This window comes from Poecilia reticulata, chromosome 15 (genome assembly GCF_904066995.2).
Source record: "Poecilia reticulata chromosome 15, P_reticulata-male-v2, whole genome shotgun sequence".
NCBI classification, from domain to species: Eukaryota; Metazoa; Chordata; class Actinopteri; order Cyprinodontiformes; family Poeciliidae; genus Poecilia; species Poecilia reticulata.
The window spans coordinates 9,579,096-9,601,379 of record NC_088844.1 but is presented as its reverse complement, the minus strand read 5'-3'; the positions used below and the strand labels follow the sequence as shown (position 1 = coordinate 9,601,379).

Below are 22,284 nucleotides of genomic sequence, written 5' to 3'. Positions count from 1 at the left end.
CTCCAAGCATCAGTAAAACCAGGTCAAGGTCACCAGCAGTCAGGATTCAGCTCAGGGATTCATATTCAGCGTTCAACAACAGCGAATTGCAGAAGCAAAATTTTGAGTTTTCACATTAAAACGGCAAAGACACAAATGGCAGTATTTGCATCCTTCCCAAAACATTTGGACAAGTCCCTCCAACAGCAGAACGTTGTGATAAAATACCTTAAATCGCCTGTTGAGTCATATTTATCGAACCTTTATTTTACCAGGTGAGTTATTAAGAACAGCTGCTTGTTTACGATAACGACCCTGACGTCTGACCCTCGCTTAAAGATGCACCGAGTCTGATCGAAGCTCCAAATGCGAGACTGTGGAGACGATTGTGAGCTTTAGTCTCCCAGCAGAAAAGCACGAATGAGGGGTGTAGAGAAGTAGGCAGATTGATTTTTCTCCTCTTTTCAATCCCTTTTGTGCGGCTGCCAGCTGGCCAGACAGAAGCGGAGATTTCTGGAGTAGATTTATGCTGGGTGGTGGGTCTGAAACTGGCTCCAAATCAGGATGGCCTCTCACTAAAGTTTTAATAATGATGCTGTTAGAATTTGTGTGGCGGATCCTGGCAGCTCCGGCGAGGCTGGCCTGCCGCTCTCTATTCTGTTTTCTGTCAGCGGTGCACATACACACGCAGACCTGCGAAGACCAATACGCTCGCTGGCATACATCTATGTCACACACACACACACACACACACACACGAACACGCACACACGTTCTACCTCCTTGATTTCAACTGGCTCTTGACGAAATTACCAGAACAAATATTTCATGCCATCTTATTTTAGAGCACCGGTTCTCAAAGTTTTGGACTCCAATCTGGATTGAGATCAAACTGCGAGTGAATCCAGATTCAGTTCACACTTTGTTTTTATGGCGAGCTCAGCCAAAACGTAGCAGTCTGCTTCAACACCGTCGTTCATTAATTCCAAGCAAAGTTGTTAGTTTATGAAAGAAATCCATTCTTTTGGCACGTTTTCACCATAAACAAATAATTGTAACCATGAAGAGAGCATGGGGTATTAAGATATATCAAAACGGAGAGAAAGCAAGCTGAGCTTAGCCTCGCCAGCTAATACCTTGTTCCAGAGATCCACAATGAGATGAACGTTTCCAGAAGAGTTTTTTTAAAGCTGAATATGTCGAGTCAGACGGTCCTAGAGAAATAAATGACAATGTTTTGAACATTAATACGGATGAAATGTTAGGGAAACTGTAAGTTCAAATCTGAAGATGTTTTTGGTTTACAACTAGGAACATTTCTTTACACATGAGTGCTAATTATTTTTAACTGAATCTTGAAAGATAACTAGCAGGTAGACTTTTCAAGGCTTTACAAAATCTATTCATCCATCCTTATATTTTACTGAACTGCTGAAACGGTACCTTATAATTCAATACTATTAAAACTAGGTTTAGGAAAGTGTTTAACTGGAATCTGAAAGATGACTGCCATTATTCCTCTCTGTTTATCTGTACGTTTCACCTGAGCTGTTTTGATTTCGGTGACTCGTTGCAGTTTTTTATCTTTAACTTTTTAACGCAAAGTTGCATCAAACGTGTCGTTATTTACTGAACAACACTTCATGACAAAAGTCGTAGACATTCATGAAGACTCCACCATGTTCATGAGAGCATCATGGCTATCAAACCCCTTCAAATAAAGTGTTATACAGTTTACACTTAATTATTGTTGAACACAAAAAAGAAGGCGTACGGAAATATTTCGATGAACACTGCTCAATAAAACAGTTATTTATCTGTACCAAACAAAAACAGTAAATGTAAACAAAACTTAAACGGACACACAAAGCGTGAACTGTGAGAGGTTTTCGCCCCCTTTAAGAAAGTAAGATCAACACAGGAAAGCACAGACACGCACACACACACACACGCACGCACACGCACACAATCTAGTGGTTTCCAGTGGAGCAGAAATACCATTATACAGTTAACTGTACATTACAAATGGGCTGCCAACTGTCTCTGGAGTATCACATGACCACCGGCGGCTCCTGCAATTGGCTGGCCGGGTGAACGGCATAGGTATCAGGTTAGCAATTGATTGGGTGATGTGTGGTGGAACAGATGGAGCAGAGAGGAAGTGTATTCCCAGGAAACCACACTAAGCCATTGGGTTTTTCCACAGGCAGCAGAGGTGGACACACACACACACACTAACAAGACAATTCCTAAATCTACACCTCTCCTTCTCTGGCTGGTTTTAGGCCCTTCCTGTCCCTCTTTTCAGCCCTCACAGGCTATTCAGTTCTGCATAGATCTTCATTATGTTTAATTACATTCTTAGGTTTCACTGGAATGAATCCACATGTGAGTTAGATGGAGGGCATTCTTTTTCTTTCGCAAACCTCAAGCAATTTTTTATATGAGAAGTAGCCTTCGATAAATTACTAAAAAGCAAAAGCAAAAAAAAAAAAAAAAAAAAGCAGTCCTGACATATTTTCCATGCAAAGACAAATATTGGAGTAAAATGCCCCAGCCAGAAAAACAAACACGTGGTCTATTAGTGAGCTTTTCCTAAGACATTGACTTTGTTTCTGACTGATGATGAGAAAAAACAAACATGTAAGATATATTGATTTTATTATTATTTTTTTAAATCTATTTTTTTTTTTTAAACTAAAAATAAATTCAGAAGGAAGAAACAACAACCATTTGCAATTTTGGCATTTATAAACAGAAAATAAGCTCTTTGAATTAGTAAAACCCATCTGCAATGAGGCATTTGGAGTCATGGCTTCTTCCTCTCTGAGTGGCCCTTCAGTTCGTGTCAGCACAGGGCTCATTGTGGACAATGAAACTCTTATCAGCTTCATTCAGTCTTCTCCAAAGGTCGATTTTATTTTTGTCGCTGGGTGGATCTTCACATTTCCCACCAAAACATGTCACTGCCTGGGACAGAGAACCTGCCTCCTTCCTGTTCGGCATAATGGCATGGCATTCCCGTGACAATTACATTTGCATACAGCTGTTTGGACAGATGAACGTAGCACCTTCGGGCATCTGGAAGTCGATCCCAAGGATGAAAAGTTTTATCTGATGTAGCGTGTCAGTGAGGAGAACAAAAAGAAATGTGTATTTATGCAGCATCTCATATTTATGGTAAAATAATGGCAGCTGTGGATGCCAGAATTTTACCGTTACAGTGTAACGATAAAATCTTTTAAGAAACCTTGTAGATAAAAGGCTGAATGTCTTCCGTACCAACTAATCGATTTATGGAATTTTCTTTTTAAACATAACAATTTTTAGCTTGAAAACCAACAAAAACGTCACAAAAATATCAACAACAACAAGAAAAGAAAAAAACATCTGAAAGTTCCTCAACACATCCAGCTGCCATGGGAATCCTTTCTGTCTCATCTGTGTTTTCTCCAAAGTGAACCACGCCCTTACGATTTTAACGCCGGTTTTAATCCACGTCGAGAAAGACCTTCTTTTTCCGCCGCGCTCCGTGTGTAATCTGTTTTTGAGGAAATTACCTCCATGTGTGCTACTGCCACTGACAAGAGCACGAGGTCCAACTATTAATGGTTTGTCGGGACATGCAGCTAAACAAGCAACTGCCAAATCTAGCTAATCCTTTGCTTGCCCTCAGCGGTCTGCATAAGCTGCTACTAGATGTTAGTACATCCTTCAAACAGTAGCAGCTGGGCTGCAGTGGCATTAATGACTATGGTGGCTGCTGTTCAAATTTCACACGAGTCATATCTGAGCATTGAATTTCTGCTTCATAGAGACACAGTGGAGATGTGTTACAATCTTTCATTTTGATAAATAAGTCTTGTAATTTTTAAAGATGTAATTGTGTGATGGTAACCAACTTTAAAAAAAAGTCTTAACATGAGCTTTTCTTTTTTTTTTTTTTTTTGCACAGTGGATCGCAAAAGTGTTCATACTCACCAAACATTTACACTTTTTTTTTTTTTAACAAGTCCTCTCTTGCAGTGTGGAAACGTTGTCAGAGTGCCAAGGCGTCTCCTTGGCACTCAACACGAAAACAGATTTACTATGTAGATTATGGCTTTTGCTGTGATGCTCCACTTGAGAAAAAAAAGAGAAAAAGGCAAGTAAGAGGTCGGGTAAACAAGTTGAAAGGGAAAGACGGATTAGGAAAAGAGGAGAGAATATGAGAAAAAACAACCTAGAAGTCTGCTTCTACACCTGCAGAAAGAGAGAAAAAAAAAACAAGAGATATGCACATTTGACAACAACATGACAGAAAAACACATGGTACTGATTAATACGATTTAGGGGCAAGTGGCTCTGCAAACGACTGAATCCACCCCTGAGCAAACACCTGTGTTTGTGTGAGCATTTCTCACCATGTAAGGCCCATTTTTTCCAACAAATATCTACATTATGAGGACCCACTGCTTCTTATGGGGCCCAAAGCACGGGCCCCATAAGAAGAAGTGCTGTTATAGGGTCATGCTTTAGGTTTCCAAACTGTATCAAGGCTGTAGCATCAAGGAAAGTGTCAATATTTTCTGGACACACACTGTAGATCCAGAGTGACTATGTGAATGCTAATGATGTGCTGTGGACACATGAGCGTGGGGGTGTCAGCCATAAAACAGGGAAGACTAAGCTGACCGAGCAGCCAGAAATCCAGAACGTTGTAGTTTATGGTCATTTCGGTCATTCGGTGAGATGAAACGAGGTCTAGGTGATCACCAGAGATTTGTTTTTGCGATCAAAGACTTCATAATTATTTTTAATTGATCCTTTTTACCAGTGCATTCCAATGTAAATAAACATCATGTGGTCCCCATGGGGCCATATTTACAGCATGCTCTAAAATGCCTGGTATAAAACCATTAAAAAAAAAAAAAAAAAAAAACAAACATGTTTTTTGTGGTTGATAATGAAAAAATTTAAACTTTTCTAAACAGGGTCAGACATCCTATAATTGAAAAAAAAAAAAAAAAACTCAAGTTTTTCTTCTCTTTCCTTTTGTATCGGCTTCTTGGGGATATTGGCCTGTGATAAAATACGTGAGAGGTTGACAGGAAGAGGGCGAGAAAGTGAACAGACAGAGACAAAAACATATGTACCGTGTGTTTCTCAATGCCAGGGAATAAAATACGGGGCCCGAAACCTGTGTGACTTTGACTGTGTGTGTGTGTGTGTGTGTGTGTGTGTGTGTGTGTGTGTGTGTGTGTCCTGGCACGTGTGAGGTGGTGTGTGGGCGTCGAGAGGGAGAGCTCATAAAACCCATGATCACACTGATGAGGTCACAGGGAGTGAAACCGGAGAAAGCCTTTCATTTCCTGTCTCATTCCATCCTTCTTTCCCCAAACTCCATTCATCCATCTCTCCCGCACACCTCTGTCTGCTTTACTCCTGTTTTTCACTCGCAATGTCAAAAGCCAAAATCTTTCTCACCCCGCTGGCTGTCTGGAATTCCTCACCGTGTCACCTAACACTGGAAAATAAGTCGTACGGCCGGGGTTTTTAAAAAATTTTTTTTATTTTAAATTTGCCTGAAGTTTTCTGTCAAGTTTAACAAATGAGGCAGGGCATGTTGGTTTTGGTTTTCTCATTAAATCTCTCTTGTAGGTTGTACCACTTACAGTATGTGCGTTCACATATGTAAGAGCAGCGCCAATGTTTCTCATATTATGTCATCCTCTGCTTCTTTTTATTGAGCATCTAGGGTATAAATAGAGATTTAAATAATAAGAATAGAAAATCACAAAATTTGGTTTTACATTTGGGGGGTTGGGGGGGATCAGACCTCTCAAATTCAGTATGTATTAGATAACCTTAAATTTGATTTGCAGCAGCGTGAAATGACCCTGAAATGAAGCTCTCTGTTGAAGAAGTAAAACCTACTAGAGGTTTTATTTAGATTTTTTTAGGGGTATGGTGAGATAAACTGAGGTCTTCATGCAGTTTTATTTATCATAGTTTAGCTGTTTGAATCTCCTTATTTGTTACACTGACTATACATAATGGCTAAATTAGAGGAGCAGTTATTTTTTTGCAGCGACTTCCTGATTCATGACAATCAGCACATTTCTGCATTTCTTGAATATCATCATGTTTGGTTGGACATGATATTTGAAGAGTGGCTCAGAGAAATGGGCCTCTGCCTTTCATCGTATTTGTTGATTGATCCTGGAAACTTATATCAAAATAAAAAATAAGTGCACTTTTTAAAAAATGCTTTGGTTAAATATGTGGCACTATTTATTTTGAGAAAGATAAATATAAATGGACTGAACTTATCTAGTGCTTTTCCAATCATTCTGCACTTTATAAGAGAGTCACATTCGTCCATTTGCACAGAAATACAGATCGGTAGGTAATTTGGGGTTAAGTTAAGCAGAAGGAAGCTGGAATCGAACCTACAACCTCCCGATCACAAGAAAACTACTCTACCCACAGAGACACAGTTATCTTAGCTCTTCACTACATTACGCTCACCATGAAAGTCTAAAATGTTACTATTGTTATTGTAGCTAACCATAACTTATAGGTAGTGTAATTAACACCACTTTGAATTTCACAAATCACACAAATTTGTGAAATAGTTAAAAGTCATTTGTTACAACTTCAACATACATGTCAATAATATATATATATTTTTAATTTACTGTTAAGTTATCGGGAATAAAATACGTCTATAATTTTTCTAATTAGATGAATCATGGAAGAATGATGTTGCTTTAATGAAAGAAATATTACCAAAATTAAACTACACATGAGAAAACTTGTCTTACAATGACATTCTGAAACAAACACGTCCAACCAACATCCCAGTGGAGCTCCGCTCAAAGATTAGACGTAATGGTGAACTAAACACTGTTTGTCTACAGGACTAAAACATTCACAGGATTAAAACGTCTGTTAAAAAATACACTTTGGTGATCAATTGATGTCATTTAACTTTAGACTTTTACTCTGAAAGTCTAAAAATGTTTCTAATTCTGGCAAATGAGTCATTTGCTTCTAATATATTTTGTAGATAGAGGACTACCACCAACTTTTCTTAAGCTAAATTCATATACTCTATGTTTTAATTTAATTTCCAGATTTTTTTTTTATATCCAAATATTTTAAGAGAATTTCTTAAAAAAAATAGTTTTAGATATTTACTTTGTGTTGCTTTAAGAACTAGTCTGGTAAATGCAGGATCAACAGCACAAGCTATTTTCTCCACTGACTGCGTAGCAGGATGCAGTCGCCAGCCGTGGGAAGTTTTCTCTTTGTGTAAAGAGGTGAAATGGTTTCTACTCCACGACTCTGACGCTGGGACTTAACAGAAAAGTCAGCTGGGAGCCCCGAATTGGAGTTCGGGATGTTTGTCTCGTTTCAACAACGTAACATTCGGAAAACTCTAAAGAGCCAGTGTGCTTCACGAGAAGTCGAGAGGCAGGGTTTATTGAATATTTTTTGCTTACCCATCAGTTTGTTTAAAAAATGTTATCTAAAACTTCAGAGCGCACCTGAGCTCACGCTGCAGAGGCCGTGAGCCAAAAGGGAGCAGTGGATAGCAGACAGATACAAAACTCCTCCTGCAGTCAGTCTGCTTCTTATCACCGGCTCATTACTGGAAAAGTGTTTGACAAAAACGCCGAGGGGCAGCGGTAGCTGGCTACCAGATTGCCTGTCACGTCTGTGGGCTCACGTTTGGTAGAGGGAGGAAGCAGGAATGGTGCTGAGGGAAGCTGTGTGGACGTGGACAAACACCCACGTTTCCCCCAAAACAACAACACTGGGAGCTCTTAAGCTACGGTGTCTGGAAAAAAGATAACAGAAAGCCAAGGAGAGGTATTATTAAATCTGAGAGAAAAACAAAACAAAACAAAAAGTTTTAAAAAGCAGTTTACAACTGAAATGACACACAAATCTCCTCAGATTTTTTGACTTAAAACAGTAGAAGCGATTGTATATTTCTTTGTGTTTGTGCATCTCAAATATATTCCATTTGTTTGCCCAAAGGAAGATGATGAGCATAAACAGTGAGGTACTGCGCATTCGCTGTAATGTTTGGCAAAGAATACCTAAGGCTTACCCAGAATCATATTTTCTGTTTTCTTTCTTTCTTTTTTTTTCTTCTTATTCTGGTTTCATAAAAACAAAGAAATTAGATCATGTGGATAGGGAGTCTGGGATTAATTTTGAAGCAGCTGATTAGGGCGTTTGTGTATCAGAGGATAATTGTGTCTGGGATGTTGCCTAAAAAGCCTTCAGGCTTCGCTACAGTCAGAGAGTCAGAAGCAGCATCGTCTTCTGTGATGCATCCTCCTCCCTCCACCCGCTCAATCAAAGCCACATGCCCCCACCTATTTTATCTTTACATATTTTTCTCTTTTTCTGTAATCAAAACTTGGACCAAAAAACAATTTTTTTTTTTTTTTTTTGCTGCATCACATAAATTTTCATCAGTTCAACTTAAGTTTTGTTGTTTCAAACCAACTCAACCCTATTAACCTGTTGCTCTTCCAAATTATCCAAACTTGTTTAAAAGCTATGGAACCGGCTAATTAAAAAAAAAAAAAAATCTAACAAGAGCAGCGTTCAAATATTCAACCGTAATTAAGCCAAAAGCTGTGGTCATGGAACAACTCGCTAATGCAGTAGATATTTGAACTTTTATGTCTAGTTTTTTTTTTTTTTTACCATGTTTGGGGAGAGAAAATCTTGGATCGGTTCAAACTGGTTCACCTGATTTTTGTTTTTAAATCTCAGTGAAGTTGAAGCTGAATCCATATTTCAAAACACACAAAGAAAAGCCCCAAAACAATGTGATGTCAATGGCCATGTAAGGACACGTAAACTTCAACTCAACTCCATTTTAAAAATCTAATCAGCACTGAATGGTGAGGAAGATCAGAAACGGTCAACAGGGATGGAGAGAAATATTTATTGGCTAATTACTAAGAGTTGTACAAATCTAAACAAAAAAAAGGAGGCAAGACAAAATGTTTTTGTTCCGTGTGAGTTTGTGAATACTAACACTCAAGCATCATCATATTTAGTAAACGTATACCAATTTAGTTCAAGTATGACACTATTAGCATCACAGCTAATGCACTAATTACAAATTTCATCTGTCATCTGACTCAGTTTATTTAGCTAAACTTGTGCTGAATTATCAACCACTGAGCATCACAGCCGCCACCGACAGGCTCTGAAATATGTAACGATTGTAAAACATCCCGAACCGTTCTCATAAATAATACATATTAGCTCTACTCAGAAGCAGCAAACCACTTTGTGTTCAACGTTTCTGTAAACATCTGGAGATAGTTTGTCTCTCACACTGGTTTGTGTGTAACTTCAAGTGACAGGCACAGTCCGAGTGTGGAGTATTCTTGAAAGGAACCGCTGAATCTACTGGAGGACCCTAATCAGGTCCAGCCCGATGCGTCCCCTCTGAGCGTCGATGTTGAGGACCCGGACCTCCACCCGCTCCCCGGGGCCTAGCGCCAGGCTGCGGCGGCGCTGACTGGTGGGCAGCTTGTCTAGGGTAATGCGGCTCTTATGGATGAGGCCGGCGCGGCCGACGCCGATGTCGACGAAAGCTCCAAACAGAGCCGTGTTGTCCACTCGACCTGTGAGCACGGCACCGACCCGCAGATCGCTCATCGACACGATGCCCCGCTTAAAGTCCGCCGGCCCAAAATCTGCCAAAAAGAAGGAAGTCAAAGGAGAGGATGCAGAAAAGCTGGCACACTTGTAAGGAGACGGGGCCCAGATAAGTGTAGCGGCTGGTCACACTGTGTGACCAGCCAGGATGGAGGGGAGGGCAGGGAATGAAGAAAAATAATAGATACCACACAATACCAGGGGTAACCCAACACCTGTGTCTACATGCAACACTTCCACATTTCTCAGCATTCTGTTCATCCGTACTTTCCACCGGGCCAGCGCATAGGATCTGTTTTCCTTTTGGTATCATTAACACAAACAACGAGGGCTTGCGATCCAGGAAATAGCCGGTACAATTATTCTCCCTCAAACCCCTGATTTTATGCGGTAGCTTCAGCCCATCTGTTTATTCAGCTGAGCTCTGGCTAGGAGGCCAAGCAAAGTGTACTGCAACCGAATAGGGCCAACCCCAGAGTGAACCTCTGAGTTGCGCTCCTTAATTTTTCTTTTTTTTTCTGGAGAGTTGGCCGATGCTAAGTGGCCGGACAAATCCAAATCCATAGCTAAAAAACATGAAAGTATTTGCGTTTTTATTGCGTGTTGCAATAAATGCCTTTGAAACAACTCACCTACTATTTATTTCTCACGATCTGAGTGTAAAATAATATTTAGATCCTTTTTTTTTTCTTTTTTTTTTTTTTAAATTGAGTAACAGCAGGACTAAATCGGAGGTTGTTTATGTGTGCCTGAACTCAAGGGCCTGAAGCTAAGCAGAAAAACAGCTTTTTCTGCGTTTGCGCTCGCCGCGCACTCCGTCCAGCAGCAGAGTCTGCTGGACCCATCACACGCTGTCAGAAAGACACCGACTGGACTGTCGGGTTGCAGAGAGGAAGCCGCAGCACTGTCAGAACCTATCAAGTTACGCTGCCAAGACAAGGCTATTATAGTCCAGGCTAGAAAAGTCAGTCAGTGTGTGTTATAACTAGCAAAACATTCACAAAGGAGGACAAATACGGCTTTTGATTTTCTGTTAGCTGGTGGGGAGCTGTAAAAGACATTACGACAGAAAGATGAGAGACTAGCAGAAGTTACTCTGACGGCTAGATTGCAGAAAAGTGACAATCAACTTTTGTACGATCCAACATAGAGGTTTCTGTGCCCAGAATTGAGGTTTTGTGCACAAGATTTTGAACTGCTGGGAGAAAGTCCTGCTCAGTTTGTGACAGTTTCAGATAATAATAATAAAAAATAAAAACATTTACTGTGTGAAGTGGACTAACACAAAGTTCAAACTAACATTATTTATTCAGATCTTTTTTTAAAAACATAAATAAAGGGAACACTTAAGTGTTCACTTAAGTGTTTAAGTGTTCCCTTTTTTTGAGCAGTATATATATATATATATATATATATATATATATATATATATATATATATATATATATATATATATATATCTGGTTTGGTTTTGATCACATGTCTCCATGTTGCTAAACAAGCTGAGTGGGTTGTGTTACTGTGAGCAGAAAAACACTTACTTTGTCGTATGTCAAAGCCTGGGGGCTGCGTCAGGCCGTCTATGATGAGTTTGAGAGTCTCAGGGGTGGTGTCCACTTTCTTGGCCAGCTCCTCGACACAACTTGTGTTAACCTTGCTCTCCACGCAGTGTTTCAAGCCTGCACTGCCTATTTGCTCCACAATCCCACCCACAAGAGACAGAAACCTGGAGAGAAAAGACATAAGGAAAAAAACAATGCGATTAGGATTTAATTAATTGGATTTGTGATTCAGTTTAGGCTCCAAAAGGACAAGAAAAAATTTAATTGAACACAAAAAAAAGTTCAACTGTCTTTATTATTATTTCTTATCTACCCTGAAGATGACTGAAAAGGTGGGATAAACCCTGGACATGTCGTCACAGAGCAACACTGACACACAATGACACACACGAGACGAGCAGCCACATTGCAATGAGCAAAAATTTCTCCATTGGGAGAATCTAGTGTCAATTCTAAGGTCCGTAGCTCAAAAAAATACAAAAACTGAGCAAAACCTAAAACCTTTGCTGTCATATTCAGTCAGCTGGATGAACAGATGAAATGCAGTTTTCTGTTCGTTTCCACTGACTGAAAGTATCTCACGTTGACCTTTTCCTGCAATAACAGCTTCTTACCCGGAAGAGCATTGCTGTCAGTATCACCTGTTGAAGCTCAGATATAATGTATTCACTGATGAGGTTTTTTTTGAGTCTCCAACTGGCCTGCGATGGGTCATGGCAGGTCATGCTAAAAAATTGTAAGATTTCAATTACCTGTCGATTTCTTGGTCCATCTCTAGCTGTTGGACGTGTTAAATGTTCAATAAGTGGTGATGAATTACAGATTGTTCAGGAGAAAGTCTCTATTCTTAAAACAGGACGGGATGTTAGGCTTAGCTTTGTAAAGCTGTAGCAGAACTTTACTAATGGAGATGTTTGTTCAGTAATTCATTTAGCAAAAATACTGAATTTGGACACCCTGTAGCAGACAGAATGACCGCCAAAAAAATGGTTCAGATGGTGCAGCCAAAATGTAGACATTACCCTCCTGAAGTGCTGAAGGAGGAAGGATTTACAAATGCCAGAAACACCTGGTGATAGAAGATGAACTTTCTAAAATCACGTATCCGTCCCTGAAGTGAAAGCCTTTCAACGTTTTGAGAATCTCATTATATGCAAAAAAAAAAACTAGAAGCCATTAACAGCCTCAGTGAGGCGACTGTAACAAGCCCAACATTTCCTGAACGCTCAAATATTTCCTCTCCTGAAAAAAAAAAAAAAAAGCCAGGAAGGGAAGTTAAATAAAATGACTTAAATCAACAGAAATAGGCTCCAACTGAAGGGAAATCCAGTTAAAGAGGGAGAGTGTTAGTAATCATCAGCTGCTGAGGCGCCTTTCCATTTCCAAAAACACATTTTTATTTATGCCTTGGTAAATCAGGTGCATCCACAACGGGCTGTAAACGCCCTGACACCTAGCCTCCGGACACTGCCTCCGCTGTGCTGGGATTGGACATCGAGCCTGCCAGCCCGCGCGCTTGTATAACTTTATCCAACCGTGATGTTTCACACCATAATGTCTAGACGGTCGCTCCAAGTCAGAGCTTGAAATACAAATCCAAGCTAATTAGCTGCTCTGCAAGTTAAACAGACAGAGTGACAAAGTGTCCCTATATCCAAAGTAGCACAAAGAAGTAATGGAAGGATGAGATAAGTGTGGCTGTGGGAGGATTGTGCGCACACTGCGTATATTATTTACAGCGGACACTGGGCACAGCTGGTGATGGACGTGAATGCGTGTGTTCATTTGCGGACCAGTGATGGATGTCGCTTACTGGTAGACTGACGCCAAAAAGACTCCGCAGCTGTCCGCCCCGTGATGGACGGAACAGGTGGACGCACACATATATACGTGCACACAAAGTTGATTCATGTACAATGCTCCTCAGAAATGCTCAATTGGCAGGAGAGGGGACAGTGACTGTGCTGTGCATAAAGGTTTCTATGAGTCACTTGTGAGCCGAGAAGGCTCCGCCGCTGAATTTCAGTGACTGGTGGAGGGGATTCGAGCTGAATCAATCTGTCAACATTGGTAAGCCACGTGACTAAAAAATAGTTAGCAGAATATGTGCCAGAAATGGCTTGGCGGTGAAGAAACCCCCCCACACACAAAAAAAACGAAGACCTCAGCACTGAGCTGTGTCTAACACCGAGGTGAACGCTCGTTTTTCTGTCTAAGCTTCTCATCTTTCTCCCCGACAGAAAGAGAAATGGTTTCATCTTGATGGCTTAGCGAGTGGGAGACGGAGACGGAGTCAGGGACGGTAGCCAGGGAGGGACAGGAAACTGAATGTTTCAAGCTCAGCAGGGCACATTTTGCATGTCTGAGTCGATTTATCTCAAGAAACACAAGATCGGTGTTAAATTTAACAGTGCATGGTTATTTATTTTAGTCACTCTATTTTTCATGAAATGTTATTTAGTTTTTAGTCACCTCTAGTCATTTTTTAAAAATAATTATAGTTCAATCATGCCCGTCAGAGTCATGCAAGTTATTTTCGCAATAGGATTTAGATGTGCACAAATTACACACAGCATTCCTTATAAAGTAAAAAACGTGAGTCGTAATCTAAGCAGAGCAAGAATCCAACTTGTAAGATTTCTTCATTGTGTCGTCAAATGTGAAACATTCCCATATGTGAACTCATTCCTTTCGACCAGGTCTTGGTGTTTTCTTGAATTGGTCCAAAAGCGTCCAGCTTATGGGCTTATTAAACCTTTCAGAAAAATGGAGTCCAATATCTCACCTTTGCTGTTGAGAAAATTATAATAGGGAAAAGAAAAAGAAGAAGAAGAAAAAATTGACCCCCAGAATTTATTACATTGTATAACTTTAATATGAAAAACCCATCTCATGTTTTGGATCTAGAATGATCAACAGATTCACTTTCTCAAAAAATGTTGGGTGTTTAATTTGCAGAAGAAGTGAAAAATAATAATTCTTCTTCAAAATCCAAACACAATTATGCATATTTCATAAAATATACACATAAAATATACACACACACACACATATATATATATATAATTCTGTGTGTCCTGACTGGTACTGCTGCTGGTGATTTAGGTCTATGTGGCAAAACAAAAACGTTTGGACGACACTTGTCTCGCTGCCGACCACGAGCAGAATCTCCGCTGGAAAAACGCGACCTCCACATCGTGGCGAGGACAAAGAATCATTCACTTCCTGACCTTTAAGAAAATTAGGTCCCATTGTTTACTTTTCCAATTTGCCCCGCCTTTCAACATGACTAAAAATTTCTCTAATTGGATTTCTCCTCTTTCCAACAACTTCAGCTTGTTTTCATTTGCGGAAAATAAAAATACGTTTGGTTGGAGTTCTAGTTGTACAGACGGGGTTTATTATTTTAGAAGTTTTTTTGGTTCTATTGGCCTTTATTCAGTAGTAGATAGACAGGAAGAAAATACAGGTAGAGGGAGACATTCAGCAAATGGTTCAGGGATGGGAACTGAACCGGGGACAACTGCATTGAGGACTGTTGCCTCTGTATGTGGTGGAGTTTTTTAAATACAGTTTTCCTCCAAAACACTATGGGAGAAATGTTGTGTTAACTAAATTTATACTCGAAGGAGACAATATTTTTCACCACAGTCTAAAGGTTTATTAGTAATGTGATACATATAATATCTTACAAAATAATTCAAAGCCAATGGGCAACCAGAACAGCAGTCTCTGTATTGAGATATTACACATAAATAAACTTTTAGTTGGCAGTTCACAATAAAAATACTTTTAAAAGTTCATGGCTGACACACTGTAAAAGATGAATTGTTTGTGTTAAACTATTTTCATCCCCTAGCTGTCATATTAGCAAGCTTTTCTCAACTGCTAATCTAAAAGATGATAAACATCCAAATGGATACAGAGAGCAGAAAATCCATTTTCAAGTAAAATCTAAGAGGAAAAAAAGGCCCAGATGAGTGATAGTGGCCGTTGCCAACAAGTGTGCGTTCCCATTGGTCATCTCATTTTTCAGCGATGTATGTTAGTATTTAAGGGAGACTGGAAATCCAGAGGCTTGCACAGCTATTAGCCTTAATAATTATTACCACCACAGTGCATGTAGGTGGTGTGTGTGTGTGTGTGTGTGTGTGTGTGTGTGTGTGTGTGTGTGTGTGTGTGTGTGTGTGTGTGCGTGCGTGTGCGTGTGTGTGTGTGTAGGGGGCTGGAGCTGGGTGGGCAGTGATGGTAGATTTTATCCAGGCGCAGAGCGAGGACCCGCTCTGCCTTGTGTTGGAGAAATATCGGGGCCCGGACTGTTACTTATCAGGGGAAATATTCAGCAGTCTGGTACCAGATTACTACTACTATTACTGCAACGCTGGATCTGACTCAAAAATTTTGCGACAGCCTGTTAACAGATTTATTAAAAAAAAGAAAAGAAAAAAAAAAACGTTAAACTCCCTTCTCTCCTGAAGATAAAAATTAACAATCCGAAGAGTGAGGCTTCAGTTCTCGCACAAGCAAAACGTAATTTAGAAAGGAAAGGTGGACAAAATGTGTCTGCGCGTTTGTGTTTCTGCTTTTTGCATGTGTGGGTATATGGTTTCAGAAAGGCGGCAGATGTGTGGGCTGCGAGCAGTAATGGAGGATTTAGTTCCCCTAATGTGATGAACATGATATTCAGTATAAACCATAAAGACACAACACACATGAATGCTTACATACACGCTCACAGCGTTCCTTCACAACGCTCCCTGCCAGACCTGCAGATTTCACCGGCTGTAGGTGAATAGAAGAGCAGGAGAACTTACAGATATACGGTTGCATCATGATTATCAGCTGCCAGGACTCCCACATACTTTCCAGTTAATACTTCATTGCTTTACTAGACTTAAAAGTCAAACATTTTACTCTTAAGAGTTGTTGAATTTTCTGAATATTTCAGTGCAAAACATTTATTTACATGGTTGGGCTTTACTGTGAAGTTAGCTTCCAATTCTAAGATGCAAAAAAATGGACTGTTTCATAGTTTTTTTTTGTTGTTATCTGGTACTTGGACTCTACTCTACTCTACTTCAAAATCTGCTACACTTTCAAATGCTGAGAGGATTATCGTACAGTAAACTGTGATCCCAGGGTGGAACCCGAGATCCAGCTTAGACCCTGATCTAAGAGAGACTAAAAGCTTCAGGAGCAGATATTGAATGAGTGTTCACTCACAGGGACGTTAAACTGGAACAGCATAACTACCATAAACTAGTGTAATTATACTAGCATTCTCTATGGGATCAAGGACTTGAACTGACCAGATGACCAGAATTTGCTTGTTCACAAGTCACAACCTAATTTGTTCCAGTCAAGATTTTGAATTTGTGTGGCTAAAAAGTGCATCAAATGCCACTGTGGTGGAAATAAGTATAAAAAAAGTTAGAACAGAACAGAAATAACCTTTATTATAACCCAGTAGGGAAACTCCAATAGAAAAGTCCACTTGTCCAGATGCAACTTGTAGATGCATCCCTTCTCCAACGCACATGCGATGTGCAGGACGACAGCTCTTGAGGAATGGACTTAGGTCCCCTCGATACAGCGCTAACTAGCGATGAATAATTAAGTGAAAAAAACATATATAAAACTAATAAGAATAGAAAAAGATTCACATTTCACAAAGTCTTGAAGATGCTCAGCATCTCTGTCAGTGATTGCTGGTCCATAATAGTGTTTAACTCCATTAAATCAACTTCATTCTTTCTGCTTTGTGTGGCACAAGTTCTATAAGTATATACGACATGCACAGTTGGCAATTCTTTGGTGCAATTTTCAAAAGTTTTAAAATGTAAATTCCATTGCCCAAATGTTTTTTTGTTTTGTTGTTATTAATTATTAGGGGTGCACCGATTTATCGGCCAGCCAATTTATTGGTGCCGATTTCCCCAATTTTGGGAAATTGGTGATTGGCCAATTTTTATATGTGAAGCCAACCTTAACCACCAATTTTATCTACCTCAGCAAAGGCATTTAAATCAAATGTTATCTTCTTCTGCTCTGCTGTGAGAGAGCTATGACCAGCAGACCGGCCCACCAGATCAGTCTGCAGTTAACAATAGTCATCTCACTGTTGGCAACTCATCAACTTTCTTGCTACGTTTAGCAACATTTTAGATTAAAAAAAAAAAATAAATGGTATCGGCCAAAATCGGAATCGGCAGGTTAGGAGTTTTAATAGAACGGTAATTGGTGATTGACCAGAAAACTGCAATCGGTGCACACCTATTAATTATAACTGCAATTGAATTTTCAAGGCTTGGTTTTCAGTATTGTGACAATAAACAGAAGAATTTTCATCTAGAGAGGAAACAATCTAAACGTCGTAGCGGAGGAGCTAATACGTTTCAGCTTAGTATACTTTGTACACATAAAGCTGATGAAAGTATTTTTAGGAGCTTCGGATTTGTCGCCTAAATTTTATAGTCGTGGCACAGTCATTTGGATTCAGAGGGATACATTTTACACAAATACTGTATAAGTTCCTTAAAAGCAAAGTCACTTTTTCTTCCCTGTTTTTCTCTGAAATGTGAAGATCTCTGAACATATAAACGCCCAAGCCTCCCCCCAAGCAACCCTCGTTTGCGTCTTTATTTATTATTTGCTTCTTTTTTTTCTTCTTTTTTAAACGTTTGCAGAAACAGTGTGATTTCTCTTTGCGCTCCCAACTTCTCTAGGTAAAAAGTTTTCATTTTAATTCAGCAGGAGACGAGCACCTTACGGAGCCAAGATAATAAACACCACTGGGAAAGAAAGAAAACAAAATATTCAGAGTTCAAGAGAGGGAGATATCTGTCAGGCAGAAAAGCATGAAAGAATGAAACTTAATTTTTAAAGTTGTAGCTTTGGGCATGAGAGGGAAGTGTGAATATACAGTAGAGAAAATTAGCATAAAACTGGAACTATTATGTGCTAAATAACAAAAAGGAGCATAGCACCTTGGCTAAAACAGCATCGACAAGGAAAAGACTTCATAAAGCAACCTATCTCCATGTGTGCAGAGAGACACACACCACCCCACACACGTACTGAGGCGATTAAAGCCGCATCAACATGAGTGGAGTAATTCTTAAAGCCACTAGTGTCAGAACGTATGTAGACTAAACACAGTTGAGTGACTACAGCTGCAGGAGAAAGGGCTTAAACACCACAAACACACATGCGCACGCACGGCTTTCTACGGCAGATGTTCAATGTGCTTTTGATAACAGCATCAGCAGCTCTAACAATCACTTCTCACACAAGGACACACGCCGCCGTGCACATGCGGAAAGCCAACGCCTCCTTTCTTGTATCCCATGTCTGCGTAAATCAAATCAGAGTCCTCCACCGCTATAACCAGCTCCATATGAGACGGCGTTAAAATCAGCTCCATCTTTGTCTGAACATGCCCGGCCAGTGGGGTTTGCTGCTGTACAAGTGTGCGTGTGCGGTGGTGGTGTGTGTGTGTTTGTGCGGGCCGTACCTCTGCGCTACATGGTAGGACTCGGGGTGAATGCAGGTTTGGTCCAGCGGGTTTAATGAGGTCGGTACGCTGCAACCCGCCTTCCCTTTGCTCTTCTTAGGTGCCGGGTTCTCCGGTGCGCATGGCGGCGACGGCTTGGCACTGTTTGACAAAAACACATGCATTTCAAATGTGCTGCGCGCCTTTAAAATCAAGAAACTTGGGTTCGGCTAAGCCGTAGATCTGGACGTCTGAATATTGCTTCAATAAAATTCTCAGTCAGCAGCTTTCAGATGTTAAATCTGCTGATGTTTTGCACAGATCTCAGATCTGCCTTGGCTGTGTCAGACACTAAGTGGTTCGCTTTATATTTTCATATGAACTCAAGTAATTATTTGAGCAGAAACCACTAAACCTCAGAATGCTTAGTTTGTAACATAATGCTGCAGCTTCGGCCACTTTTATTGTAAGAATATACTGTAGGCTTTTCTTTTTTCTTTTTTCAATAGACATGGGCTCCGTTTTCACAAATTTTAATTCCAGTTCTTGAGTTTGACCATTTTGTTGATCTATTACACATTAATATAAAAATATCTAACAATAAGGAAACACAAAACAACTCCTAAGCTAGATACAGCTTAGCAACATACCCATTATTATTTTTAGACATGTTCTTGCTATAAGAGTGCTATTTATAGCAGAGTTATGTCAAATAAAGGTTATTTGAGTGTTTGGGCATTACTTTCAAGCATGTCACTGTAACGCATCCAGTGATGCTCGGGTTTACATCCCAACAAAGCGTGATGCCAGGACTTCTTCGATAAACTTTTTTCCGCGTTAAGATGTTCTGGGGTGAGTGAAAATAAATCTCTACAGAGACTAAATGAGGATAATCATTTGCTAACAATCTGCAAGTTGTTCTGGCAAAAAGCTTACAATCTAATAGATAGATGCTGTGAAAGCTAACTTTCTTCAGTAAAGAATGATTGCAAAGTGCCTCCATTTGCTTCTTTTAATAACCTTGGAAAGCTTACCCATGTCTTCCTTCTTTCCTACCTGGATGGTTGCAGTGGCATGTAGGGTCTCAGACTAATCGGATGCAGTTTTTACAAAATGCAGATGCTCAATTTTCACCTGACACAAGCAGCCATGGTCGTGTTCGCCCGATCTGTCTGTCTAGTTTGAGACGTAGAGGATCATGGGCTTATAGGGCAGCTGTTCTTTAACTGTTTAAACTCCATCTGCATATTAGGAATTTTAGCTTTTGAACTTGTCTAAAAAGATTTTTTTTTTTTCTTGTTTGTTTGATGTCATCTTTTTGTCTTATGTGTTGGACAGCACTTAGGTTCAACTGCTGGTTCTTGAATGTACATTATAAACAAATTGATCCCGAGTTGAATTGTAATTGACCACGTCAAAATATAAGTGCAGTTTTTATTAGGAATGCATGACACGTTAGCTGCAATTAGTCATTTCTTAACATATATCAGCCATAATAGCAATATCAACATCAGATATCAATATTGATCCATATTTTCTTATCTAATTTTCATGAACGCTTTGAATTTTACGAAATCTTTCCAATAACTTTAAACAAAAAAATCTCTGGGGAAAAATAAGCTTTTTGTGTTTTTTGTTTTCTGCATAGCAATCTGTGTTAACCTGTTTAGAGTTTGAGGGTTGATCCTGATGAAGCCGGCACACTGTTGGTAGCTCTTTGGTCCCATGCCTTTGACCAGTTTGAGCTGCTCCCTGTTGATGAACGGACCGTTCTTCTCTCTCCACTCTGCGATGCTGCGAGCTCTGCCTGCGTTCAGCCCCGCTACATGCCTACAGAAGGAGACCAACTTAACAGAGAAATATCTCACAGCACCTGTCTAATTAGCTTCTTGGAAACTCTGCATTTATCCTTGTTTAATTCTGTAATTTATTGTACAACAGAGCATCTCAAGTTAAGCCTAAAAACCAAAAAACAATGTCTACGTTCTCCTAACAAAGAGTTGTAAACATTATGGAAGACATGACTGTGACCTGGACTTTTAAACAAGACCCACAACACCAGAAACACACACTGCGTGGTACTGAGTATATATGAGCCACTATTGCTGAGAAAAGGAGCGAAGCAATTTGAAACTCAATTAGGTTGACGCTGCTAAGGCCCAAAGCGAGTCACTTACTCTAAAACACAGAGCTGCGTCAACACTCCACATAATACCTCAGTCATCCACACGTCTGTGTGTTAGTGTGTGTTGCTTTTCTGATGGCAGAAATGGAAAAAGTTCACTAGCAGAGCAGACAGGTAAACAGATGACCTGATGGCTGCATTGAGGCCCATGCCAGCTTCCTTAGCTGTTAACTGTAAAACAGCTGCTTTTTCCCTCCAATTCTGGTTTACGAGCATATGACAGCAAAAACTGCTGCAAGTGTGTATCCTGCAATGCTCTACGAGTGGTGTTCATGTATCTTTTTTTTTATTTTTTATTGCGTATGTTTATGCTTTTCTTTCTGTGTGTGAGCAGACTTTCCTAATCCCCTCAGCTGACTCCATTCAGCCCTGTAAGTGGGGCCGGGCTGTGAAGCGTTAGTCTAAACAGAAAAGCTGGCACGCCGCTTGTGTGTGCGCGCATTAATCACCGAGTGAAGGTTTGCGATGTTGTGACTGTGAAGGGAAAGTATGTCAGAGGATTGAGATGCAGCGCACACAAACAAGATGATCCACACACACACACACGAAAACCTACCTGTGACAAACGTCCAAAGATGTTCACATCAGTCTTCATGATGCTTCACAAAGATCATGCTACAGTTATCAAGTGACTGATAATCACAACACCTTATGCAGTGTGCTGCATCTTTCCAGAAGATGCAACGTTGCGTGAATGCTCTGTGTGTGAGCTACCTCATTAGCGTCTCAGAGCAGATGTTGATGTCCACTCCCACAAAGCTCACACACTCCTCCACCACTCCGTCCAGCGCTGCCTTCAGAGCTCCAGCTGACACGTCGTGCTAAAACAACACGTTTGCAAACAAAGAGCTTAAAATAAGAGACGTGGTACAGCGGTGAACTTCTCTTGATGTACTTGGTCCAAACAATTGAAGATTTCATTTAAAGGGTTGGTGTTATGTATTTTCCAAGCACATAGTGCCATTTTATAGCACAATCAAGTAACTCTGTTACCTTGAGTCGTTATAAAAAATGCTGTATGTGTCTTTGCATTTTAACACTTCTGACTCTCTGAGAAGCTCCTATTCTCTCCGACACTCCACCTTCAGCACATCATTGCAACAATGCTCCTCATTATGCCGTTTACAACTGATCCTAAGAGTGTTAAACTGAGAAGTAGCTTGTATGATGAGCTCAGCAGGCGCACAGTTTCACCAGGTGTTTGCTAATTGCTGCTGCCGCTAGTCTGCAGGAGCGAGAGGGAGAGGAGGAGAGGAAGGGTGCTCCGTGAGGTGGAAGCTCGGCTGGATGAATAAATATTATTAGTATTATTAATTTTTTCAACACAGTAAGCAGGAAATCTGTGATTCTGTGCAAATTTGTACCTACTTGTAAACAAATGACTAACT

At 40.1% G+C, this 22,284-nt stretch overlaps 1 protein-coding gene across 2 annotated transcripts in view; it reads right to left on the bottom strand.

The window, feature by feature from the left end:
- Positions 1-7,148: 7,148 nt before the first annotated feature.
- srbd1 (S1 RNA binding domain 1) overlaps positions 7,149-22,284 on the bottom strand; it is a 50,829-nt gene continuing 35,693 nt past the window's right edge. Inside the window, exons 17-21 of one of the 2 annotated variants that reach the window (XM_008428736.3) lie at positions 21,611-21,717; positions 20,374-20,541; positions 18,733-18,873; positions 11,199-11,383; positions 7,149-7,804 (exon numbers count right to left, since the gene is read on the bottom strand). In XM_008428736.3, coding sequence (XP_008426958.2) covers positions 7,791-7,804; positions 11,199-11,383; positions 18,733-18,873; positions 20,374-20,541; positions 21,611-21,717 — 615 coding nt within the window. In that variant the 3' untranslated portion in view covers positions 7,149-7,790. Of the gene's footprint in view, positions 7,805-8,918; positions 9,696-11,198; positions 11,384-18,732; positions 18,874-20,373; positions 20,542-21,610; positions 21,718-22,284 lie in introns of those variants that run through there. The other variant, XM_008428735.2, reaches the window with a different exon arrangement.